Source organism: Macrobrachium rosenbergii, chromosome 4 (assembly GCF_040412425.1).
Source record: "Macrobrachium rosenbergii isolate ZJJX-2024 chromosome 4, ASM4041242v1, whole genome shotgun sequence".
NCBI classification, from domain to species: Eukaryota; Metazoa; Arthropoda; class Malacostraca; order Decapoda; family Palaemonidae; genus Macrobrachium; species Macrobrachium rosenbergii.
In genome coordinates this window covers 9189750-9213648 of record NC_089744.1, presented here as the reverse complement: position 1 = coordinate 9213648, position 23899 = coordinate 9189750, and the positions used below count along the sequence as shown (strand labels likewise).

The window sequence follows — 23899 nt, the reverse complement described above, 5'->3', positions numbered from 1 at the left end:
ATGTATCTAACACAGCATATTTCATGGATGTGTCAAAAAGACTGCAAATCTTTGTGCCTAGCAGGATTTCTAACATACTGAATATGCTATTTTACAGTTTTACTGGAGAATTTATTGTCACAAATTTATTTGCAAATAAGTTTAAAGTGAAAAAATTGGAGCATAAATATTTTATCTCAAATATAGATCATTTTCCTAACTCTACAACAATGCCATCATACTTAATAACCCGTCATATGTACATGCTGCATATTACTGACAAGTCTGTTGTAAGCTGGCTGAGTTGCATACTGCTATTAGTGATGTTGATCTATCTGTATAACGCAAGTTACAAAATAGCAGTGTTACTGAAACTGCATGTTGACAAAAGATACTCTAATCTATTTCTGAAAGCATAAATCAATTCTAAAACTTATCATACCCAATTTTATCATTTTTCTTTGTAACTTCAGGTCTTTCCAAAGTCTGTTCATCAGAAGCAATGATGATATTGTAATGTCCACGGTTGAACTGATCTATGATGTGACATCTTGAAGCAACTGGCATTTCAGAATTTAGCACACAGGAACTAATATCATACTGGCCAAGAAACATCCGCAACCTGTACAAAGGAAAATATACATTTTTAAACAATTTCCTTTAAAAGACATTTATATCCAATGCATGAGCAAGAAACAATATAAAAATTATGGGCACAAACATATGTATCTTGAGGATCACTCACTTGTAGCTCTTGTCAACATCATTCACAAATATGATGGTCTTCCCCCGTATCATATTGAGAGTGAAGATTGCATTAAGCAAGACAGCTTTTTCCAGCCTCTCAAGCTATAAAACAAAAATAAACATATAACTAAATATAACAAATTTCTATTACTCACATAATTATAAAAATCACCAGTATATTAACTGGAAAAATAGAAAAGGCTGCTAAACTGATTACGAAAAATATGCTGTACAGAAAGCACAGTTTCCTTAAGTAAGGTAACAAAGTAGTCACGACAAAACTGCTTAATAAAGGATCTTAAAGCTCTGAAAATAATTAGCAATTAGGTACTCAGACTTCTAGCAATAGCATCACTGAAACACACATTATTCACACTTGTCTAGATACAAACACATTGAGACTGTGTGTGTGTTTGTGTGTGAGAGAGAGAGTCTCCCTAACAATTTCAACCAAATGTGGAGCATCCACTAAGTGTGATTCTCCATTTATTTGATCACTGATACTTTTAGTTTCTCGTTTTACTTTCCTATGCAGTATTATATATACATCTAATGAAGAGAAGTCCCGGTTTATTCAGTATGTTTCACAAATATCCAATTTTCTTCTTAAATATACCAATACATACAACACATTCACTTCCAATTATAGTAGCTAGCCACAATAACTCATACAATCCTTCTGTTTCCAAATAATTTGTTAATGCCCTGGTTTTTTTTTGAGGCATTCCGTACAGAAAAAGGCATATGAAGATGTTGAGTAATTATTTAAAATATTCCTTGATAAATTTCTTTCACAAAGTTCTATTCATTTGATCACTCATAAATATTTCTCTAAATCATAAAGACGTTTTGTGACAAATACTGGTACTTAAGGAGTAATTTAAGAAAATTAAATTTTTCAATACAAACCTATTTCTTTTACATAACCTTCCTTATATCTGTGCCAACCTCCCAAACACTCCATACAAGTAAAAAGTAGCTACCTTACAGATCCAATGGGTGGAGCATGCATCTTGATTTGGTAGCAAATTGGATAACTTACTGTTTTGTCTGAATCATCTGTATAAACAGAGGTGTAGCAGGAAGGGCACTTCATGCAGATATAATAAGTAAATGTGTCATAAAGTTGCATATTTTTTTAACAAGCTATACTTTTCCAAGCCTGAATAGCTACTAGAGAAAAACTTACGCTCTGTCCTACTGAATGATTAACGCTATGGCCTGCTGAACACAAATGAACTTTTGAAATGAAGATTTAATATTACCTAACAATAAATAAGTGTTATTGTATTAACAGGAACCTTGGTGGTAGTCATGAGTCATACTCTGTACTTCTTGTTATTAAATCTTGTGCACTTACCAATCATGAAGACATAAAAATTAGTACCCCAGAATTCTGTTACCTAGGAAGGAAAGGAAGATGAAGTATATGGATAAGGATGATGAATCTCTAGCACATTCCACCCCTACAAGCTGATAAAAGAGGAGTTACTATTCAGCAAGAATTGGTTCTGATGTTAAGGGAATCTGCCAGTAACTGTGATTTCTTGGAGAAAATCTCAGTAACAGCTGTATGATGCACTCTTCTGTATCCACATATACCTGTACTGATGGTTCTGCCTTAGTTTTTTTCAGGTATGTAATAGTCATCAGGTTGTTCAACAGGAAAATTCAACACTACATATTGAGAGATATGTGAGTGACCACTCAATTAACTTCTGGCAAAAGGTAACAAGGGGAGTGATAAAAATTAGGGAGACACCAATTGCCAACAGTTACCAGGAGATTGTGGGCAACATGAGTGGGCTGCACTTCCTAGAGATCTCATGGCTGCCTTTGTCATAAGGGTTGAGCCTTTATGTTATGTCAGCCATCCATAAACCCTGAAAATCTAATTATGAGAACAAGTTTTAAAAAACCCTCAAAACTGCATCTCTTCTTCAATGCTTTAAATACCAAATAATGCAAAATCCTCTTTCAGAAGATGAAACCTATTCTTTCCATAATAAAGTGCCAACCCATTGGCTACAAGGTGTATAGCCTTAGCATAGTCTCAAGGGTCATGAAAACATTGACAAGGAGGTTGCTGGTACTTCCAAACACCCATTCCTGCCAGTCTGGCATCACCAATATTTCCCATGAATATTTCTCATGCCTCGTGTATCAGGAAGAGAAAAAAAGTGCAGGGTTTTCACGAGGGTACTGGAAATTCATCTTGAGCCCCTGTCCTCCATTACACCATCCAAAATCTCTGCCATAAATTAGCAGATCAAGTTTAAAAAGGCCTCATCAATTCTGACTTTCCCTTGGGTTCTTCAGCAAAGACAACTTTATCATGTTCCCTTTCTGACATGAACATAACACAAACCCATCTTAAATTTTTATTGAAGATGACCTCTTCTTGTAACTGAATATGGAATTCTTCCTTCTCTTTACTCATTACATATAACTCCTCTAAACAATCATCAAATCTGGCATGTTTCAAAGGAGAGGCAATATCATTAGGAACTGCCCTTATTAATAGTGTAACTATATGGGTGACTCACTTGAAGATAAGCACCACCTCAAACTGTACATATTCTTGGGTCCAGAGTTCTAAGGGGACCCATAACAAATAGGATAACGTGAAGCAGTCACACAGCCAACTGCAGAACACTATTGAGAATTGCTGAAGGAAGCCTAAATGCCCAAAATCCTCATGCACCATAACAGCAAAATCAATTAACAGTGTACTGTGGGCTAATCCAATGGACATTGTGCTCAGATTCAGCAGCAATAACAGGGAGAGGTTGGGGGAGAGCTAGCAACTGGTGGGCACTGAGTCCAGTAAACTTCCCTCAGTAATAGCAATATGTATGCCACCAGAAATAAGATAGAGGGAAGTGCTGGTTGAGCATGTATTGCACACATCCTTGTTAACTAACACCTCTGTTATATGATTGCATTTTACAGCCTCATACCCATTTTTAATGAGCATAGATGCAAGGTGATAATGTCCTGAAAAAAATTTTTCTCCCAGAGAAAATTTTGCACAGGCTTTAAACACTAACATCTTTGCAACTTGTGCATGTAAAAGAACCAGCGTTGACGCCTCTTCTTTAGGAGGATGTCTGGAGATGCAAACTGATGCACATGTATGCAGTCATAAAATAATGGATGTTTGTGACAACAAATAAATGTAATTATCCAACAGTAATAGTTTAATTCTTAATGCTGAATTATCTATTTCGCATTTTTTGACATAAACACACAAGAACAGTATCTAGGTTTTGTGAAAATTAACACCTACTATTTAACAAATGAACCAAACATCCCTCAAGTGCAAAGGCAAAAGGATGCAGTATATTATTTAGATACTACTTAAACGAAAAGCCATTCTGAAAAACCTTTATGACATATTGAGTAAGCTGATCAGAAGTTGGGAGAGGCGGCTCCTCCAAACGTAAAATAACTGGGTTGTGCAAAGTGAGTTTTTTCAGCTGACGCAAGTCCTCTGATATTGTTGCACTGGTAACAAAAGTCTGATGTATGGACGGCAACTTTCTGAAGAGAGAAAATTTTGTATAGAATGTACTTTAAATACAAAGTCTTATAAAATATGACATTATCTTCACAATAAAGATGACAAATGCTGACATACCCAAAAAACCTTTCACATTACCTTGAGTTCTACAACTAGCTAATAAAAGATAAAGTCAGTGCTAAATAATTCAGTTGAGGTTAGAGAGGTCTAGCTTAAGTAGAGAATATCATATCATATGAAATGCTCTCACTCCTTAATTATAACAACAAACAAGAGATTTGTACCAGTCACAAGATAGAGACACATCTATGAATCAAAGAATTTTTAAAAGCCTAAAATGACATTTTTATGATAAAATAAAGTTTTATATATACTTACCAAGCAATTACATAGCTACTATAGTCAAACCAAAATGTCAAGGCAGATGACAAGAGATATCATCAGAATACTTTGTATTTGAATCTAAAAGCTGAGGACATTTTCCCTTATAGACACAAGGAAAAATCTCATCAGCTTATAGTAAAGCCGGATTAAGTTCTGTACCGGATGATGCGAGACCAATCCCTCCACCCACACTTTCGTTTCTTTCTTTTTTCTTTGTCTTCTTATTAAAATAGTTTACACCTGACTTTAAATCCAATGAACGTTGGTTCTCCAAATTATTCCTCCGCATCTCTCCCTTCCTTGATGATTCTTTCCATAGTCCTTCTGGGAATATTGGTAGCTTTACATGCCCAATCGTAAACTCTCGACACATCGGTCAAGGGGCCATTGTTTAACTTTTCTGTTGCAAAGTAACTGTGAGCGTCGTATGCGACTGACTTGGCAGAAGCAGGGAGAACACATCTCTAAGTTTTTTCCGCTTTTTTCAAAGCTGAAGCAGGAGGAACATGTCTGGGTGTACTTTCTTTTCAGGGTGAGTCGAGTGAATGACAATGTACACAAGCAATATGCTGTTATATATAAACGAAGATGAAAGACCAAATGAATTTTATTGCTTTATAATGACACAAGCTAAACCCTAATCATACAAGTTGGAATTTTAATCCTTTAATGAAAACCATACTTTCCTTTGTGTTTCTTTGATAGGCTGTATTGTTTAAGATATTTAAGTAGTGTGTGTGTGTGTGTGTGTGTGTGTGTGTGTGTGTGTGTGTGTGTGTGTGTGTGTGTGTGTGTGTGTGTGTGTGTGTGTGTGTGTGTGTGTGTGTGTGTGTGTGTATATATATATATATATATATATATATATATATATATATATATATATATATATATATATATATATATATATATATATATATATATATATATATATATATATATATATATATATATATATATATATATATATATATATATATATATATATATATATATAATGATATGTGTGTATTCTATAAAAGTAATATGTTATCTGTATTTTCTTATATACTTTCTTTTACATTTCTCATGTGTTGTGAAATATAACAAGGTGATTTTGTGGTATGTATGTTTTGAGCAATGCTTATATATTTTCTCTTGTGTCTGTCATGTACTGACTGTAATAACTTTGAAAATAGTGTTTATGGGAGATGCTAAGTGTCAGGTCTTAGAAGGGTTGGCTGATTGTGTGATGAGCTAAGATACATCTTCCTGTAGGCATTGTGTACACACTGAATGTTTATTCAGGTGGGTGACCACAGCAAATGCTGTATGCAAGAGAGACCCTAAAAGCCACTTATGTTGTCAGTTAAAGGGAGATGAGATGACAAGGTTGATAACCATGGCCAGTTTAAAAGTTTGTTGTTTACACAAGTGTTAAGACAGGAAATACTCTATTAGCTAAAGAGGTGTGGGATGACAGGTTCAGATAAGCTGCCTGATCCAGATGCCTATGTGTTTATACAAATATTCAAACAGGAAACTGTCAATCATTCTAGGAGCACCGGTGTTGTGGGACAGGCAGCCACCTCCTCAACACTCACAACACTGTCATTAGGCGCAACACTGACACTTGGCACCGCTTTCAACACAAAAACCCCTGAAAGAGGAACCAAATTTCATAACAGTATTGGCCAAGAATTCAAATTTCTTATAAAATTTTGCTTCCAGACTGGCAACAGTGTTGGGATCGGAAGCACGGGAAACTGGTAAAGGAATCTGGGGTAAAGGTGTAGGAGGGCTAAGTATGGGAGACATAGCATGAATCAAAGAAGAAGCAGAGCTATCTTCTACCACATTAAGTAAAGAAATAATCTTCTGACTAGCTCTACTTTCGGCTCAAAGGATTGCCTTCCTTTTCCTATCACAGTCTAATTTGTCCAGATGGGACTTCAAGGTCTTCCATATACTATCTTCCCAATCACAGTCTAATTTGTCCAGATGGGACTTCAAGGTCTTCCATTTACTATCTTCCCAATCCTGACACTCTGGACATGTAAGCTCTCTGCTACATTCCTGCCCCCTACATTTGACACGCTTAGCGTGCGAATCATAACTCACCTTAGTAAGTCTAGTTTTACACCATTCAATGCAATAACAAATGCTTGAAGAGCTAGAATCTGACATATTTGCCTACCTTTAGAAATAAAGTTAACTAACGATATTGCTAAGATAGAAAAAGCCACCACAAAAAAAGTGAAAGAGAATACTTCACCAAAAATACAGGAAAAAGTCCAAAGAAAGATGAAGCAGCAACTGCACAAGACTACTGATATTAATCGGGAGCCAGCAGAAAACGAATTGATCCTCTCTGATGAGTAGTAGCTATCAGTCCCAAAAGTGGGCGGGACCCTGTCACCTACATAAGCGATGGTAGCACCACCGCAAATATTTTAATTTCTTTTAGACTGCTGTGTAGAAAGCTAGTAGCTATGTAATTACTTGGTAAGTCACCTATATAAAATTACATGTTTGATCTCTTATCCAACTGAGAAATTCCCATACCAAAAGTCTTTAACCAATCATCCATTGACTGCTTTTATGATCATGTCCATTTCTTTTTTCATGAACTTACATCACTATGCTTAAAGTTTAAATTTGTACACAATGCATATATACTGCAGAAAATCTCTATTTAAGTGGTGTGTGTGTGTGTGTTGTGTGTTTATTTGACTTCTGATCCTGTATGATTGCCTCACTTGTTAAACTGAGTTTCTGTTTTAAGGTGCACACCCTAATATTTATGATGGAAATACATTTCTCTAGTCTAGAGAGAGAGAGAGAGTAGGATGAGTGATAAAATGTGTGGGAAGTTAAATCATAGTTACATCAGTCTTCACTAACATACACTAAGGCCTTCACACAGCACAAAAACATTAAGACCAAAACACAAACAATGCAATACGATATATATACCTCCCTCAGAATTCTTTATTTCAATGCTTTTCCATTCTTTCTATACAGTACGTACATTTCTACTATACATCGGGGCAAAAGAAAAATGTTAAACATTTTGCCATGCAAAGATAATGTGTTCAGTTTATCAAGAATTTACGTTAGCTCTCAACGATTTTTAGAAAATTGCTTATTTTATTTTATCTTATTCATACATTTGGCTCCCTTAATAATGGAATATACATGAAAATATATAAAATATTCTTTAAATAACTAACTTTGCAAAAGAAACCCCTAGGGAATATAAAGGGAGGTACTACCCACCATCTTCCCCATGCCAAGAAACTACCTAAGAGGGGATAGAGGGATAAAGAAGTAAGAAAATTTTCTCTAAATTCTTTATAAAAATGAAAAAAATTTGATAGCCAGAGCTGGGCACATGTAATGATATTTTACTGTGTGTGTAATGAATTTTCTTTTTTAAAAATGTGAATTTAAGTTAATAATAAGAAAACTTGAATATTAACAGGAACGCCATACAACTTTCTAACCTATAATCATGCATTCTTTTCAAAGAAAGACTTTCAACATTGAATAAACTAAAAAAACTTTGCAACTCTGATCACCATATTGTTTTAATTCACAAAAAGCTCTCTCTCTCTCTGCAAGGGAGTGATAATTTTCTGGTTTTTCTTATTATCATTTCTTTTGTTTCTCCAATACAGTACTTTAATCTCTCTTTTATTATAGACGTCTTTTTTGTTTAAACGACTTTGTCTTTGTTCAATTATGTATACATGTATGTACAATTACTTACTCCCTGTAAAGTGTAATTATGGGCATATTTATAGCAAATGAGTTCTTTTTAGTTGGTTGGGCTCATCTAGTATCAATTCTTTATTATTTTTCAGCGCTTACACATTAATCGTATCCCCATTAAACTCATGTTATAAGTGATTGTCTAGTGATTTGTTTTTGGGGAACCTAGCCCAACCGTATAACAATGGTCGCCTGTGCAAAAGTCTTGAAAATTTATACACTGATTCTTCACTAATTGTTATTAGTCACCAAATTTCACAAAAAGTTGCTTTACAAACATATTTTGGTTATTCTGAATGAGAAATCTGTTAAACCTTGCCCCAATCAGTTGTGTTCAGTTTCTTAAAAGATACCCATTAGTCATCTTGTGTGAGTGACATCATGGGATAGGGTCTTAGCTCATCTCGTAAGCAGGAAATGAAATTAACATATCTCTTGTATAAAACTTGAGTGCTAGCTCTCATGTTTTGTAATCAGCAGCTATAATAATGCTAATCCTGGAAATGAATGCATGGTGTGATAAGCAATTGTAATGCTATTCACATGTGAATAAAGCAGCAGTTCCAAACCATCAGAAAACTTCATGCTCACAATGTTAATATCATGTTTTTTTTGTACATCAAAATGGCTTCTAGAAGTGGAAACTAGTCTGGGAGAGCATAGATGTGACCTTGAAGATATCACTATCAATCCCTAAGAAATCTGGCTCGCTGAAAAAAAGCAAAGAGGCTGGTGTTCATAAGAAAACTGGAATGTTGAAAAAAAGCAGTCTAGTTGATAAGGTGCTGATGCAGGAGTATAACATTGGCTCCACCATGTGTTGTAGCAAAAAAAGGGAAACAACTATAAATTAAAACTTGAGGACTGCCAGCCTCAGGTGAAAACCATAAATAAAGCCAGGTTATACAAGCAGGGCCCTTGCAAGTCATAAATAAAGCCCAGTTATCCACACAAGACCAAGTTCTTTATAAGTTATTTACTTCACAATTTGTTGAAAGGAAGCCTACCTATGGTTCACTCATTATAGAGAAGACAGATGCTTTGTCAAGAAATGAAGACCACCACATACCTTCTCAAATGAGAGGTTGGGAAATTTCAAAGCTCATCATGGAAAAAGACAAGTGAACATCTGTGGTGAATTCAAAAGGCTGAATTTTCCAAAGCTTTTTATATTTCTAAGTGGTGCTATTTATGATGTCGAAGGGTGTTTATACTGCGTCTGAGTAAACTTATTAAAGTGGTTTTGGCTATTTTGGAACCAATTAAAGACTTTCTGTATGTAAGGTATCCCAGTACAAGTTTGTCATAATCAATAATTATTAAAATTCAATAACACTTGATCCCCATATAGAAAATGACATAAGAGGTCTTACATCACAGAGGTACCACAACATGTGACTGTTATGCATATAAACATCTAAAATATTACAGGTGAGTCATGGGCCACTGTGACACAACACTATTAATTAGAAACTAACACCTGCGGATAACTTACTTTAAAATAGCTTGAATGTCACTCAAATGATCAAACGCAAACATCAAATCTGCTTCATCAATCACAAGTAATTTCAATGACTTTCGCAAGTCGAGGTTTCCTTTTGACATATGTGCAAGAATCCTCAAGGGTGTTCCAATAACAATGTCAGGTTTGTCTGAAATTAAATAAAGTAATTATTTACATGTGAACATAGTACTGAGTTATATACAATCAGGACTTGAAAACAATTTACAACTGAAAATACCAACAAATTACCATATAAAAAGCAAATATAATGCTGACAAAATAAAATTTGGGAATAAGTCAATCACAAGACCAATTCCAGAATAAATTCTTATACTCGCTAGTATTCATCACATAATTTCACAAATACTTTAGCAAAACTTTAGCAATAAACTTGACTAAAGCTTAAAGGTCCAGAAAAGGACAATTATCTGTTTCGGGTCTTTATTTTACAAAAATTAATTCTTGAGACACACCGGTTAGTTGCATACAAGAAAATCCCTCCACTTCATTGTGCACTAAGAGTATTACTGTATTTGATAACTAAGTAAGCAATATTGATAATTCATGAGGTATAGTCTCAGAGGTTTTGGAAAGGGCACTCCTACTTATATGAAGAAATTACCTAAAATTTGTGTATCCATAAAATAACAAACCTCTTTATCTTAATGGTCCTGAATTATTACAGATGAAAAAAGCAATACTAGTAATTGTTCAGAGTATACTTCATTTGAGTGACAATCCATAAATTTGGTATGTGCACCTGTCACTTCAATTAAGTCAGCTCTGTTTTATGATTGAGTGTCATTCTGTTGTGACCAATCAAAAAAGGAATACTGTATCATACATCTACTATACTTGGATTTTTTAAGAGAATATAGTTTTATGTTCCATGCAATCACAATCCACCAACCCGACAGCTTACATTAAAGTTTTTGGCCCAACACAATGTCAAACAAAACATGAATCAGTTAAAAAAAGTTAATTACAAATACTTTTAAAATAAAAACATTTGGTATGCAGCTCCATGTCTAAGCCATAAAAGTTATCAACTACCCTCTTACTCTCCCCAATATAATGTGAAGAGGCTACTCATATCCACTCTTGATAATTATCAAATCCAATTGTAATGACCGAGGCAGAGAGTGGAGGAGAGACAGCTTCTGGACAATTAGGAGATGAAAAGTCATCTAATGCAGATATAAAAGGCTAGGATGCCCAGGTGTATAAAAATACAGATGACAAGTAGGAAGAAGTGAGGAGTAATGAATTTATCATTTGTTGACAACTTTCATCTCTATACAGTAATGCCACTTCTCTAAGTTTTTCATTAACCTCCTTCATTAAGCCATTGGCAAGTTATATCACAATGGGTTTTCAATAGAGATTCTGATAAATCCATTTGTCAATTTCTACAGTGATCTAAAGCCCATATGCATAATTCAGTCCTTTTAACGGAAGATAATCAACTAATGTCTTAAAAGATCAGTTAAGCAATGGCAAATAACTCACCCAGAAGAAGTGGTTGCTGAGCCTCAAGAGGAACTTGAGGTGAAACATCTACATATGCAATATCCCTTTTACAACACAGTGTCAAATGTCCTACGTGTTCCCTTATTTGTTTACATAACTCTTTGCTTGGTGCTAGGATCAGGACTTGCACACTCTGTAAAATATGCAGTGATTAAAAATTAATTCTAAAGTAAAACCTATAGGCATTTAACAGAATCACCTATACAATACCGTCAAACAAGTTTTTAACTTTACTAAAACATATATACAGATGACTATTTATCTTTTGTACATATAAAATATAATGACAAATACAAATACAGTACAGTAATCCCTCAATTGCCCAGATCGCCATTATCTGAAACAACATTTTCAAACACACCCATACCAGGGGTCAAGACCCCAAAGATATATATTTAAATTTTTAAAAATCAGAAAAAACCACCCTCCGATGGTTGGCAATGGTGCACAGCCTCAAGAAAATGTTGGTAACACCGCCGACACTCAGACTGACCAAGAAAGGGTTTTGCGTGGTAGGGGAGGCCTCAAGAAGTTTTCACGGTAGGGGAGGAGGGTTGGTCAGATGGCTTAGCACCATCAGAAAGGAGGGGCAGTAAGGCTGGGTAGAGGAAGGCTCAGAGGTGTTGTTTTGGAAGGTGGGTGGAGATGGGGAGCAGTTTCTATGGCTGGGAGGGGGTGGGGATGCTGCTTTGGATGGGTGAAGAGGGTTAGGTAGACCTGACTTGGCAGAGCTTGTTTGGTTTCGTGTTTTTATGTTTATGATACAGTAATTCACATTTTATTAAAGGATATGTGCAGTACAGAGAGAGAGAACAACGAAATATCAACAGTGATAAAATATTCTCTTATGTACTGTTATAATGAGTGATAATCATACTCAGAATCAATTAAACCTATAATGAAAAATGGTACATTAAATCAGACAAAGCAAAAAATATGACAATATGTATGCACGCACTCATTCGATGGCGTTGCAAACCTCCTGGAGTTTTTTAGTTTCATGTTTTTATGTTTATGGTACAGTAATTGATGTTTCAGTAAAGGATATGTACAGTATTAATATTCAGTGGAGAAAGAGAGAGAGAAATGAGGTATGTCTACATTACAGCCTAACACAGTATCACACACACACACACAGTTACACTATTTTATTTATATTTTATGCTACAGTATTCTTGTTATATTTTTATTGTACAGTATTTTCTAATTGTTTTTCTTATAGTTTCACAAACCAAATGCAATTCCATACCATCGGTGAACTGGTACAGCCTGTTTGGTTTTGCACTGCCTACATAAGAAATTCAGATTTTAAATTTTTTTATAGTGATTATAGATGAAATATCAATAATGATAAAATATTCTCTCATGCATTGTTATGATATGTGTGATAATCATACTTAGAGTCAACTAAACTAGTAATGAAATTGGTACAATAAATCAAGCAAAGCAAAAATAAAATATAATGGTAACACATACATTCGTATGCACACACTCATTTGATGGAGTTGTGAACTTCCTCAAGTATGTTTTGAATTTTTATGGTTATGATACATTAGAGAGAGAGAGGTGGGGGGGAATGAGGTATGTTTACACTAGTAAACAAACAAATCGGGAAACAGCTGTTATACAATTTTCAGGTATTTTATTTTAACATAAAGTATGTTAGGTGACCTTTGTATACTCATTTTACATTTAGGTACAAAAATAAAAATAATAATTGTATTAATACATTCGTTTCTTTTAGCAAGTAAAAAATTATTTTCCTAATTCTTTCCATAGTCAGCTCAATCAGCTGATTCTGAGAACACAAACATTACAAATAGAGGGACAATCATTTTTTTTTTTACATATATTACAACAACAATATATATAACTTATATATCAATATAATAATACAGTATAAATGGATTCTGTAAGTAAAATCAGTTTCATTACCATTACCTTTATCTTAAATACAGCTGTAATAGCCCATCTGACTGTTGCAAATGGATACTACGAGTGTAACACCTGGGCTAGCCTAGGTCTATAGTTCATACATAGCCTACACATTTTTATCTCACTTACTGTAATACAACATGGTAGCAACTGATACGGAAGTTGCTGTATAACAATACATTAATGATCATAAAACCACGGTAGGCTGCGGGCAAACACAGGTAGGCTACCTGCCTACTGAACTCTGTCATTTACTAGGAAGAGAATAAGAAAGGGTTGCAGTTTTTTTTCAGTGTACTGTATTTATGTAGTATATTTTGTTACAAATATGGGGGAAAATGTAGATAGTTGCCTTTTGCATAAAGTTTTCAGTTTAAAGTGTGACAGTTGTTGTTTGTAAGAATACTGAGTACAGTATTTAAGCTATGTGGCATTGACAAGGTTAGGTGAGGAAGGATACAGAGTTGCCCTTGAACACCATAGATTTTTTTTCGATTTTTTTCCCTCACCATTGTTCGGATTTTGCCATTAAAAAACAGACCCTTGTCTTAATTAATCTGGATAATTGAAGGATTAATGTAGTTAAATCTAAAATTAACTGATAGCTACATATACTGTAGATGAATCTTTTTCTTCTGTACGTACAAAATTTTAGTTACCAATCAATCTACTGAGATACTACCACTAGGGTCAACAGGGCTTTTCTAGGACTGGCTAGATATTCTGATGTATGACCCATTACTCTAGGTACAGCACTTTCTCTTTGCCCACATATACAATGAATAGCCTAGCATATTCTTTACAGACTCTTTTATCATTCTCTATACATCAGACAATTCTGAACACACCACAATCTTCATATTTTCACCCTTTTCCAAAATTCCTAGCATCACCTCCAAACCTATGCAATGCCAAAGGCCTCCCTGGAATTTTGCCCCCTATGTCTCTCCTGAGTTTCATTTTCCCCAAATCTCCACTATCTCCAGCCTCCCATCTCATCCTTTTTTATCCAATTAGTCTTTTGGTGCCCACAGAATCCCAACTATCATGGTCACATACTATTTTCCCTCAAAATGACATGTTCACCAGTATCCCACAGTTTTTCCTTGAGTAGGCAGGAATTGCTAAAGAACATCCAATGCAGATAAAAATATGGGTAGCTAATTAAAAATCAGTCCTATGAATGGTGGAAAAAATGTAGTAGTGGAAACGATGTATGGCTATTTCTTATTCTTAGAAGGTAAGCATGCAGAAATTCCACTGGCAGTGACAAAGAGAAGTATAAATTCTGGTGGAGTGGCTGATACAAGACAAAATGGAGTGGGGATACTGGTCAGAGAAGAAATGGCTGAAAATGTGATAGAAGTGGGGTGAATAACTGAAGAAATACTTTAGATTAAGATGAACTGAATGAAAAAGGAAATGCATGTGCACTGTTTACTCACCATAATCAGGGAGACCATAAGAAGAAAAATAGACGTGCCACAACCAGACATAACACTAATAGGTGACATAGGAATGGACACAGCTGATTTTGATGATGTTATGGCATGAGCATAAACAAGAATCTTTACTGGGGGACCAAATACTCAAGACTGATCTGTAAATGATCCTTAATGCAAGACTGATCTGTAAATGATACTTAATGCAAAATGCCTAAAGAAATATTAAAATATAATTTTTTTTTTCGTTTCAAAATATCTTATGATCTCAGAATAATCCAATACAGGCAGTCCCCAATATCCGGCAGCATTGGTTAAAAGCATTTCGTTTTTACAACGCATGTTAACGGCGTCGTAACCAGATTTTTGGCGCCAGTAAGCAATTTTCAGCACTGGTAAGCAGTTTATCAGCATCAATAACCGGTTAATGGGGCTGTTAAGTGGTTTATCGGCGCTTATGGAGTTGTAAACGCTACTTATTACCATAACTATTGTGATGTTCTGGTTAACAACTATTTTCAATTATTGGCACTCAGCCAGGAATGGAACCCCCGGTGTTAACAGGGGACTGCCTATAATACTAGTAGGCTTGTGTATAACTATCAAGATTACAGTCAAACCAGAATGACTACAAACATGTATATATTTAAGATATTGCCACTTTTCCCAGGTTTGATTCATACAACCTTGACCGAAATGGGATACCACATAGACTTGGCAGCCACATCTGCAGGAGACCTAAATTGGGGTACCACATAGATTTGGCAGCCACAGGAGGAGGAGGAGTAGTTCCTCTTCCTAGCTCGGGTCTCACTCTCCTCAAACACTAAAAGACAGGTCAAGCCAAGAAGTGCAGTCAAAACTGCAGCTGAAGGAACATTTCCAGCTGGAAGTGCTGCTGCTGCTACTGGCATATCACCTCCCTAGCAATGGAAGCAACAGCAGCAGCAGCAATGGCAGAATCCTTCTTCTTAACCAAGAGTAAGTGGTCAAGGGACACAATGAAAGATGTTTTTCTGGGATATTCAAAGAATGCCATACCTTGCACAGGTATTCACCAGAAGACAAGTGCACACCTGAAACTTCAAGTGAATCTGCAGGATTAGATTAAGAAGAGTGGGGTACATGGGTCATGGTCCCACTAGGGGATAGCTTGGCCGAGGAACCCAATTCAACAAGTTATCTGGGAGAATGTGGGGTAAGCACCCGTACTTACTGATGCTTCCCATTCCACTGGGACTGAGAGGGAGAGGTGCACAAAGAACACAGGGGAAGGGGAATATCAGGTAGGAAGTAAAGTAATTCAATAAGAGTTTGATAGAGACTGGCAAATGTTTCCTGTCCTTATTCTTCCTCCCAAACCTCTCCCACAAATACTCACACCCCTTTTCCCCCATACAAAAACTAAAAAAAGTTAAACAAACCAGCAATTATACAAGAAAACAGAATAGCCTACTCAAGTCCAACAGAAGCCTAGCAGAGAGCAAAGCAAACATCTGCACCTGGGAGTATTTGAAGAAAAAGTGCTTGGTGACAACAGTGTGTGTGAAAGGTATTCCTGGTTCACTCCCCTGTAATCAGTAAACTACCTTGCTACCTAGTGAAATGTGCTTTGTGACACCAGGTGAGTGAAGGGCATTTACCACTCACTCCCTTGTAATCACTAATTAACTACCTTGTTACCTAGTTCAATGACCGTGTCTAGCTCACTCTGAAGGATACTTTTAAATATAAAATAATGCTCTGGTTTGTATTTCCATAGGAACAAATGAAGGTTTTGTCATCACAGGAATCATTAAAAGCAAGCAATAAAAGAAAATAATCTCTAAGCTCATAAGGGGATAGTCAAAAGTGTGTGTTTACCACAGACAAGTTTTGGCCCCCCAAAATAAAGTATCCTAGGTACATAGTCCTTATTTTTTAAGACATCTTTTACCTGGTCTACAGCAATACGTTTTTCCTCAAGAACTTTTTGAAGAGCTGGAATGAGAAATGCTGCTGTCTTTCCAGAACCAGTACGTGCTCTTGCTAAAACATCCTTCCCAGCAAGCATGAAAGGAATAGCTTTTTCTTGAATTAGAGTAGGTTCTTTCCATCCTAATTTTGATATAGCCTAAAAGACAGAAAAACATTATTAACATAAATGGTTACAACTGATAAACAGATATCATCTAAAAATTAAAATAAAAGTTAAATATATAACACCCATTCCATAATTTACACAAATTCCTTTTGAGAATGTGGAAAATACACCACTTAATCGTCAAGTGTTATCAATAACAATAATGAACAATAAATAAAACAAGTAAGAAATCAATAGCTTAGTGACTGCTTCTCATTAATGGTCTGAAATTAAATTTAACCACTCTAGCAGAACATGCAGAAGGTTTTCACATAAAAGTTACACAATGAAAAACATCAAAGTAATTATAAAATTTAATCATTTTTTTCTTTAAAATTTAATCATTTTTTATTTGTAATTACATATCATGATACCTTGTAAACATTATCCACTGGTGGACACAGATAACACTCTAACTCTCACATAATGAAGAAAGGTATTAATCCACATGAACAAGAGCATGTGCTCTCTATCTTTCAGTCACTCCTGTATCTAAATACATAAACTCTGTAAATTTATACAATATATGTGATACGTGAGCAGGCTTGGAAGCGGGAGCTTTCTTGAGGAAGCTCATGATTTCAGACAACTATTGCTTGATGGATGCCAAAGAAGGCTCATCTTGTTCCAAGATGATGAAGGTTGTATACCAGGTGATGAAGGGTTGGCACCAGGTGCTTGGGAACTGGCACTGGGTGCTCAGGAAGAGACATGCGCTTAGACAACAGGCACCTCAAGTGGTCCTTTGGGCACTTGAGATCCAAGGGAAGGCACTCAACAGAAGGACATTCTGGAATACTTCTGGCGAATCCCATGGGTGAGAAAGAAGTAGTGCTGGGGCAAAGACAGGGATCCACAGCATAGCTGCAGGAGGGCTGTGGACTGTGAAGTGCCTCCATCTACCGCTTAACAGGCAACGGAGAAGAGAGGCCGACATCGTCCACGTGCCTCTTCAATGGCCGGGATGAATCGAGAAAGCACATGTGGTGCCTGGAATTGGAATACAAACTTGGCGACATATGACACACATCCAGAGACAGGCCTTTCTAACAGCCATCTGTTGACACCTGGGTTCGTGCAACAGGCTCGACTAAGGGGATAACTATCCATGGGCAAACCCCACCAGCCTCCCTTGGACTTCCAGTATGTCTTCTCCCAGGTTTTGGGGAGCTGGACAGTGACCTTAGACTAGGAGAGCCAGTGGGACAGGTAGCCACCTCCTCCACTTGTACTTCACTAGACACTTTATCACAAAACACTTTGTCCATTAGGACTTTCAGGGATGCCCCTATCTCAGACACAGTATGGACTACCAGGTTTAGCTTCTTACCAAACCTGGATTCAAGGTCGGCAATGGCATCAGGGTCGAAATCATGGAAGCTAAGCACAGGAGTAAGTGGACTGATAGTAGGGGGCTGGGAATAGGAGAAAAGGTGGGAACAGGGGAAGAAGGAACAGCAGGACTAGATTTAAGCTTGAGGGTAGAATCTAGGCTAACAGCAGCCCTATGCTCGGCCCTAGAGACCACCTTTCTCTACCTCTCCTTTCAAGCTTACTAAGGTGAAATTCAAGAACCTTCCATTTTCTCTCATCCCAATCCTTGCACTCATCACAAGTACTCTCCTTAGAACATACTTGTCCTCTACAATTACTGCAAATAGTGTACAAATCATAACATACCTTAGTCAATCTAGTTCTACAGCCTTCGCTATAATAGTGAACACTAGAAGCACTTGAATCAGACATAAATAACTCCAAAAAGTTTTAAGGATACTGAATCCCCTTATATCCAACAATTCTGGGGACTATAGTGGGAAACCTGTTTCTTGGGTGAGTGAAAATACATAAAGAGTAAAATATGATAGTTCTCCAAAAGTTAATTCTAATTAAGGTAAAGTTTACTCAACATTTTCAAAGTGACATGCATACTACATGAATATGAACCTGGTAACCTAGGTTACGTTAGTTGGAAGGGGTTTGGGGCTGGAGTTCCTTGAAGGGGGAGGAAGTCAATTCCCCCCTCTCCCTCCATTGACTTGGTAAGGACCCTGCATCCTATCCTAGGTTACGTTAGGTGTGGTTTGGTTCACTTGCATCACTATAATTTATTTTAATTTACAGTGCCTAAATTAAGTTAGGTTGGGAGGTCCAGTGTACCCAGTGGCCTAGGTTAGATTGGGTGGGGAACCAGGGGTGACAAACCCTCCCCACACCAAGCGAGGATTGGATGCCGTAGGTCAAGTTAGGTTAGAATACAGCCCAGTATTTCATCTTGTGTTTTCACCATCCCATTTTAGGACCACAAAACTGTAGGATATTAGGGGCCCAGTATCTCTAATAATAATTTTGCTACCAAATTTCACAAAGGGACTGAAACACAGGAATAACATATTGTAGTTTGAAGTAAAAATTTACCATTTTAGAACAAACTAAACTTTTTATCCTAGCATCTATCATTTGTTTTATTAAAATTATTTTCTTTTATTTGGACAGTAACCATTTTATTTTGTTTAATGTTCTCTCTCCTTCCTATATTATACGTATTTTCATAAGAAATTCTGTTAGCTAATTAATAATAAGTCATCTGCTATACTCGTGACTTTTTTTTTTGCGAGATTAGAGAAACTGCTTTCAATGCAGTGAAACTGTATCTCTTTCCTAATAAAGAATATATATCATTTATTTAATTGTAATTTCCTTTCAATCTTGTTCTTCATATGGAAGGCAGATGTCTTTAGATCCTTTGCAGTGATGTTAGCAAAATAGGTCACCTGTTGTACGTAAACAAGATCACACAATCCGTTTCATCAGATTTTAATGTAATTCAATGCTTCCCTAAGTATACAGCCTAACATTACTATGCTTGTACAGTAAATGTAAATGATTTCCTCATAAGGAAATGGTATTGTTTTCCCTTCTAAGGATGGCTTCTGCCTTTTGAGCCTGTAACTACAAACAGACTCTAGTTATGCAGAGTTAATAAACAAGAAAGATATAAAGAAAGAAACTTAAAAAGAATACCCAGGGTATTCCCCTGCCACCTAGTCTCCGGTTAGAGCAAGACGTATTTATTGTGAGGTGGAAAAACTATATATTGTAGTAACTTCTTCCTAACTTATAATTCAACTACAGTTAATTTGCATCCCTGAATTCAGGGTTCTTTAATCTGGTCATAAAATCCTACTTATCCCTCCCATGACATATTCAGAAGAACATTCTTGGACAAAGCCGATTTAATTTACAATTTACCATCACTTCAGGAGCCAATAACAGTTTTTTTTATAACACTGTATCATTTATTTTCGTCAGTGAATCTTGGCTAGATAATGGGCATTTTTATAATTCATTTAGATGATTAGACTAAATCATCCTTATGCTACCCTATTATCAAAACACTATGTATAACAATTCTTCATTTACATCATTTTATTTCGGATAATACAAATCATCCTTTACTCGACATCAAATTTCAGTTCTTTCACTTATATCTGGGAAAAGTGGCATCGTCAAAAATGTACATGTTCAAAGTCATTTTGGTTTGACTGTAAACCTTTATGAATAAACAGAAGACTCTGTCTTCCTTCAAGATGACAAGGTAAGAAGCCAGTTGTCAGTGATAACTGATTTTAAGGTAGAAGGCAGTGTGAGGGGTCAAGACTTACGAGTTCTGGTTGTTTCAGCCGTAAGTCATACAACATAGGCCGTAAGCATATTTACATGCAAAATGGGCACCGTGTTTAGTATCAGTCCCTTGAGAATGTATGTAAAACTTAAAATAATGACAGTAGTAGAACTAAGTGTCAGGTCTGCGTCAGGTATTGCCTTGGTTGCTCACCAAGAATTTAGTGTTACTTTTTGTTGCTCGACTGTAATTAACCTGTAGTTAACCTCAGAACTGATTATATTTTTGCTATCGTGAATGGGCAGTGCTATAGGGGAACTTCTGGTAAAAAGTGGAGTTTCCTTCACCAGGGGGTCCGGGGGAGGGGCAGAGCCCCCTGACTAAGCAACATGGCCTACTAGGTTAGGTTAGGTAGCGTATGTTAGGTTAGTATGGTTCCTTTTATAAGAGATTTCCTTAGCCAATCCTTTCTTGAACATATGGCTCTCTAATGTCTCTCGTATTCACAGAATGCTTCAATACAGTCTGTGCGGAGCTAATACTTAGAAATACCATTACAGTAAGTAACATACACATAACGTAGGGTTGCCATACGTCCGGATTTTCCCGGATATGTCCTCCATTTAGGTATCAAAATCCTCGTCCGGGGGGAATTTAAAAATGTCTACAAATGTCCGGAATTTCAGCTTTTATACAAATAAAAAAAAAAAAAAAGATAATTAAATAAGATAAAAATAACAACAATGACGACGACAACAACAACAATCTGTCAAGCGTTACCAACTTGGGTGCTATAGCTATACTCACTGTTAGCTAATGTTGCTAAAACAATCTGATTTTTTTTTTCTTGTAAGTGTGCAGTTTATTCATATTTCCTGGCTTTACAAGGCTGATACAGATGTATCCTGCTCTTAAGTCCTTCTTTCTATCGCAAGACCACCCACCCACAGTAATTAGAAAATTTTTGAGAATGAAATGAGTGAAATATATCTCATGCACTCATTAATGAACGTGTTTCATACACACAATCAAACAACTGAAAGGGGAAGCATTTCTGTTGTAGAAGCGTTGACATGTTCAGAGTCTGTTCACAAAGTTCTCGTAGAAAGATCTGTTCACAAAGTTCTTGTAGAAAGAAAGATTCAAAATTTCATATCCTTAAAAGTTAAGAGGAACTGGTTGCTCACAAAAGGGTATGGAAAAGTGTGTGAAAGTTTTTCTTGCAGAAGTAAATAATTTGTACAACAGATGTTTAGAGTATCTTGGCAAGTGGATGAAACCAATGGAAGTTTTCTTGCTTCAAGTGGACGAGTTTAATTGAAATACCAAATTGGGATGCTGTGGAGCCTTCTGTTAAATATTTGATAGACAAGGGGATAGAAGTTGATGACGTGAAATGCTTCGATCAAGGTGTTTGTAAAGAGTTACAACAATGATGAAGAATTCAATAATTTGTCAGCAAATGAAAAATGGACCAAATACTTTGAAAAATCAAAGAATATTGAATGTCATTCACAACTGATAAGAATTGCACAGTTTTTCTTTGCTGTAGCATCCCACAATGAGAATGTAGTGCGAGTATTTTCACCAAGAAAAGTCAGTGGACAAAAGAGAGGAATAAGTTGAATGTTGCTACAATGAAGGGTCTCTTGACATTACAATACAACTTCCATGGGACATCATGCAGTGACTTCTACAACTACATAAGATCCAATAAGTTCTCCTGAAAAGTATCAGATCTTCTCAACAATATGGATGGGCACACGCCACACAACATGCAGCCACAGACAGAATGAGCAAAGAAGACTTTAACTAGATTAAGATTAAACAGAAATTCAAGATAATCAGCCCTATGTTAAGGTATGTTTTTTTTATTATTTTATCATACACACATGCGTGCACATCATACAAACTGCATTTTTTTTTTAACTAGGGAAGGGGGGGAGTTCAAGAGGGAAGCGTCCTGTATTTTGACTGTTCAAATATGGCAACCCAAACTAAACATCCTACATCATTTGGGATGTTACAGACTAAATGACTTATGGCCGGAACAACCAGGACCGAGACTTACTCGTTGGGGTGGGGGTCCATGAGAGGACTGAGACTTACTCGTTGGGGTGGGGGTCCATGAGAGGACCGAGACTTACTTGTTGGGGTGGGGGTCCATGAGAGGACCGAGACTTACTTGTTGGGGTGGGGGTCCATGAGAGGACCGAGACTTACTCGTTGGGGTGGGGGTCCATGAGAGGACCGAGACTTACTCGTTGGGGTGGGGGTCCATGAGAGGCAAAGCCCCTAGCCAGGTTAGGGCAAGGCATCCAAGGTTAGATATGTTAAGATAAGTCTGGAGGTAAAACAATACTTTACTTGTGCAGCCTGAGTCCATCAGTTGCAGCTGGGACAGGTTACGGCCATTTGGGGGGGCAGTGGCGGCGAAGGTGTCCCCTGCCTTCCGGCAAGGTCAAGATACGTCACCCTAAGTTAGGTTAGGTGAGTAAGATCTGACCCCTTCACTCTGCATTCGCTCCTGATTTAATCTCTAATTATGGCAGTCGACTGGAGAGTTGCATCATCTGAGAGCCTAGCCTATAGCCTAGCCAGTGACAGTTGTTCTACAAGCAGTTGGTGGTCGTTCTTTAGTAAGTTGCAAACACTCACCCTGTCTAAGAATTTGTCCACTAACACACGCTACTATATATATATTACCTAACTGCACCTGCTCTGTCTAGTTAAACCTTACCTAGCCGACATGGTAGCCTAGGGCTAATAGCCTAGGCCACACGAATGGACTGCAGCCAAACTTACCTTGAGAATACGATCATCGAGACCAATTTCATGAAATTGAACAGGTTTGATTTTCTCCTCCTTCTCTACATCTGAGGGCACCGTTTCCGACATTCTCAATAAAGGTTAATCTTGGGTTGCTTCAAAGGTAAACATGAATAAAAGTCGCAGTCGGACTTCGACACGACACACGTGTAAATATGATAGTAGTTAGTCATGGGTGTGTCGGTTGTAACGGCACTTTAGTTGTTCAGGCAAAGTATTGTAATGCTTAATTAAATCCCACAGATTTTTAATGAGTTACTTTGTCCTGCAAATTTCATCTTACTTATTATGAGTAAAAAATGTACCATTTTTACTTAAAATAAGTAAAATGGTGAATTATTATTCATTTTCTCTAATTTCTTCACACTGTTCATGAAGAAAGGAATGGTTTTGTTTCAAGTGGAGTCATAATAGGTTGTAATATTTCACTAATTTCTGTAACGAAAAGTTATATACAGTACTACTTTAAACTTTTTCATCTTTGAATTCTATAGATTTTGCCATCTTATGCCTGATTTTGCATTTTTTCTGT

General features: G+C 36.5%; 1 protein-coding gene across 2 annotated transcripts in view; it reads right to left on the bottom strand.

Moving 5' to 3' along the window:
* The window catches only part of Hlc (putative ATP-dependent RNA helicase DDX56), a 35232-nt gene extending 11687 nt beyond the window's left edge, over positions 1-23545 (bottom strand). The window contains exons 1-7 of one of the 2 annotated variants that reach the window (XM_067089998.1): positions 23344-23545; positions 16731-16907; positions 11397-11550; positions 9879-10035; positions 4113-4269; positions 725-828; positions 422-601 (exon numbers count right to left, since the gene is read on the bottom strand). In XM_067089998.1, the coding sequence (XP_066946099.1) occupies positions 422-601; positions 725-828; positions 4113-4269; positions 9879-10035; positions 11397-11550; positions 16731-16907; positions 23344-23436 (1022 nt within the window). In that variant the 5' untranslated portion in view covers positions 23437-23545. The remainder of the gene's footprint in view (positions 1-421; positions 602-724; positions 829-4112; positions 4270-9878; positions 10036-11396; positions 11551-16730; positions 16908-23343) is intronic. The other variant, XM_067089991.1, reaches the window with a different exon arrangement.
* Between the last annotated feature and the right edge of the window lie 354 nt (positions 23546-23899).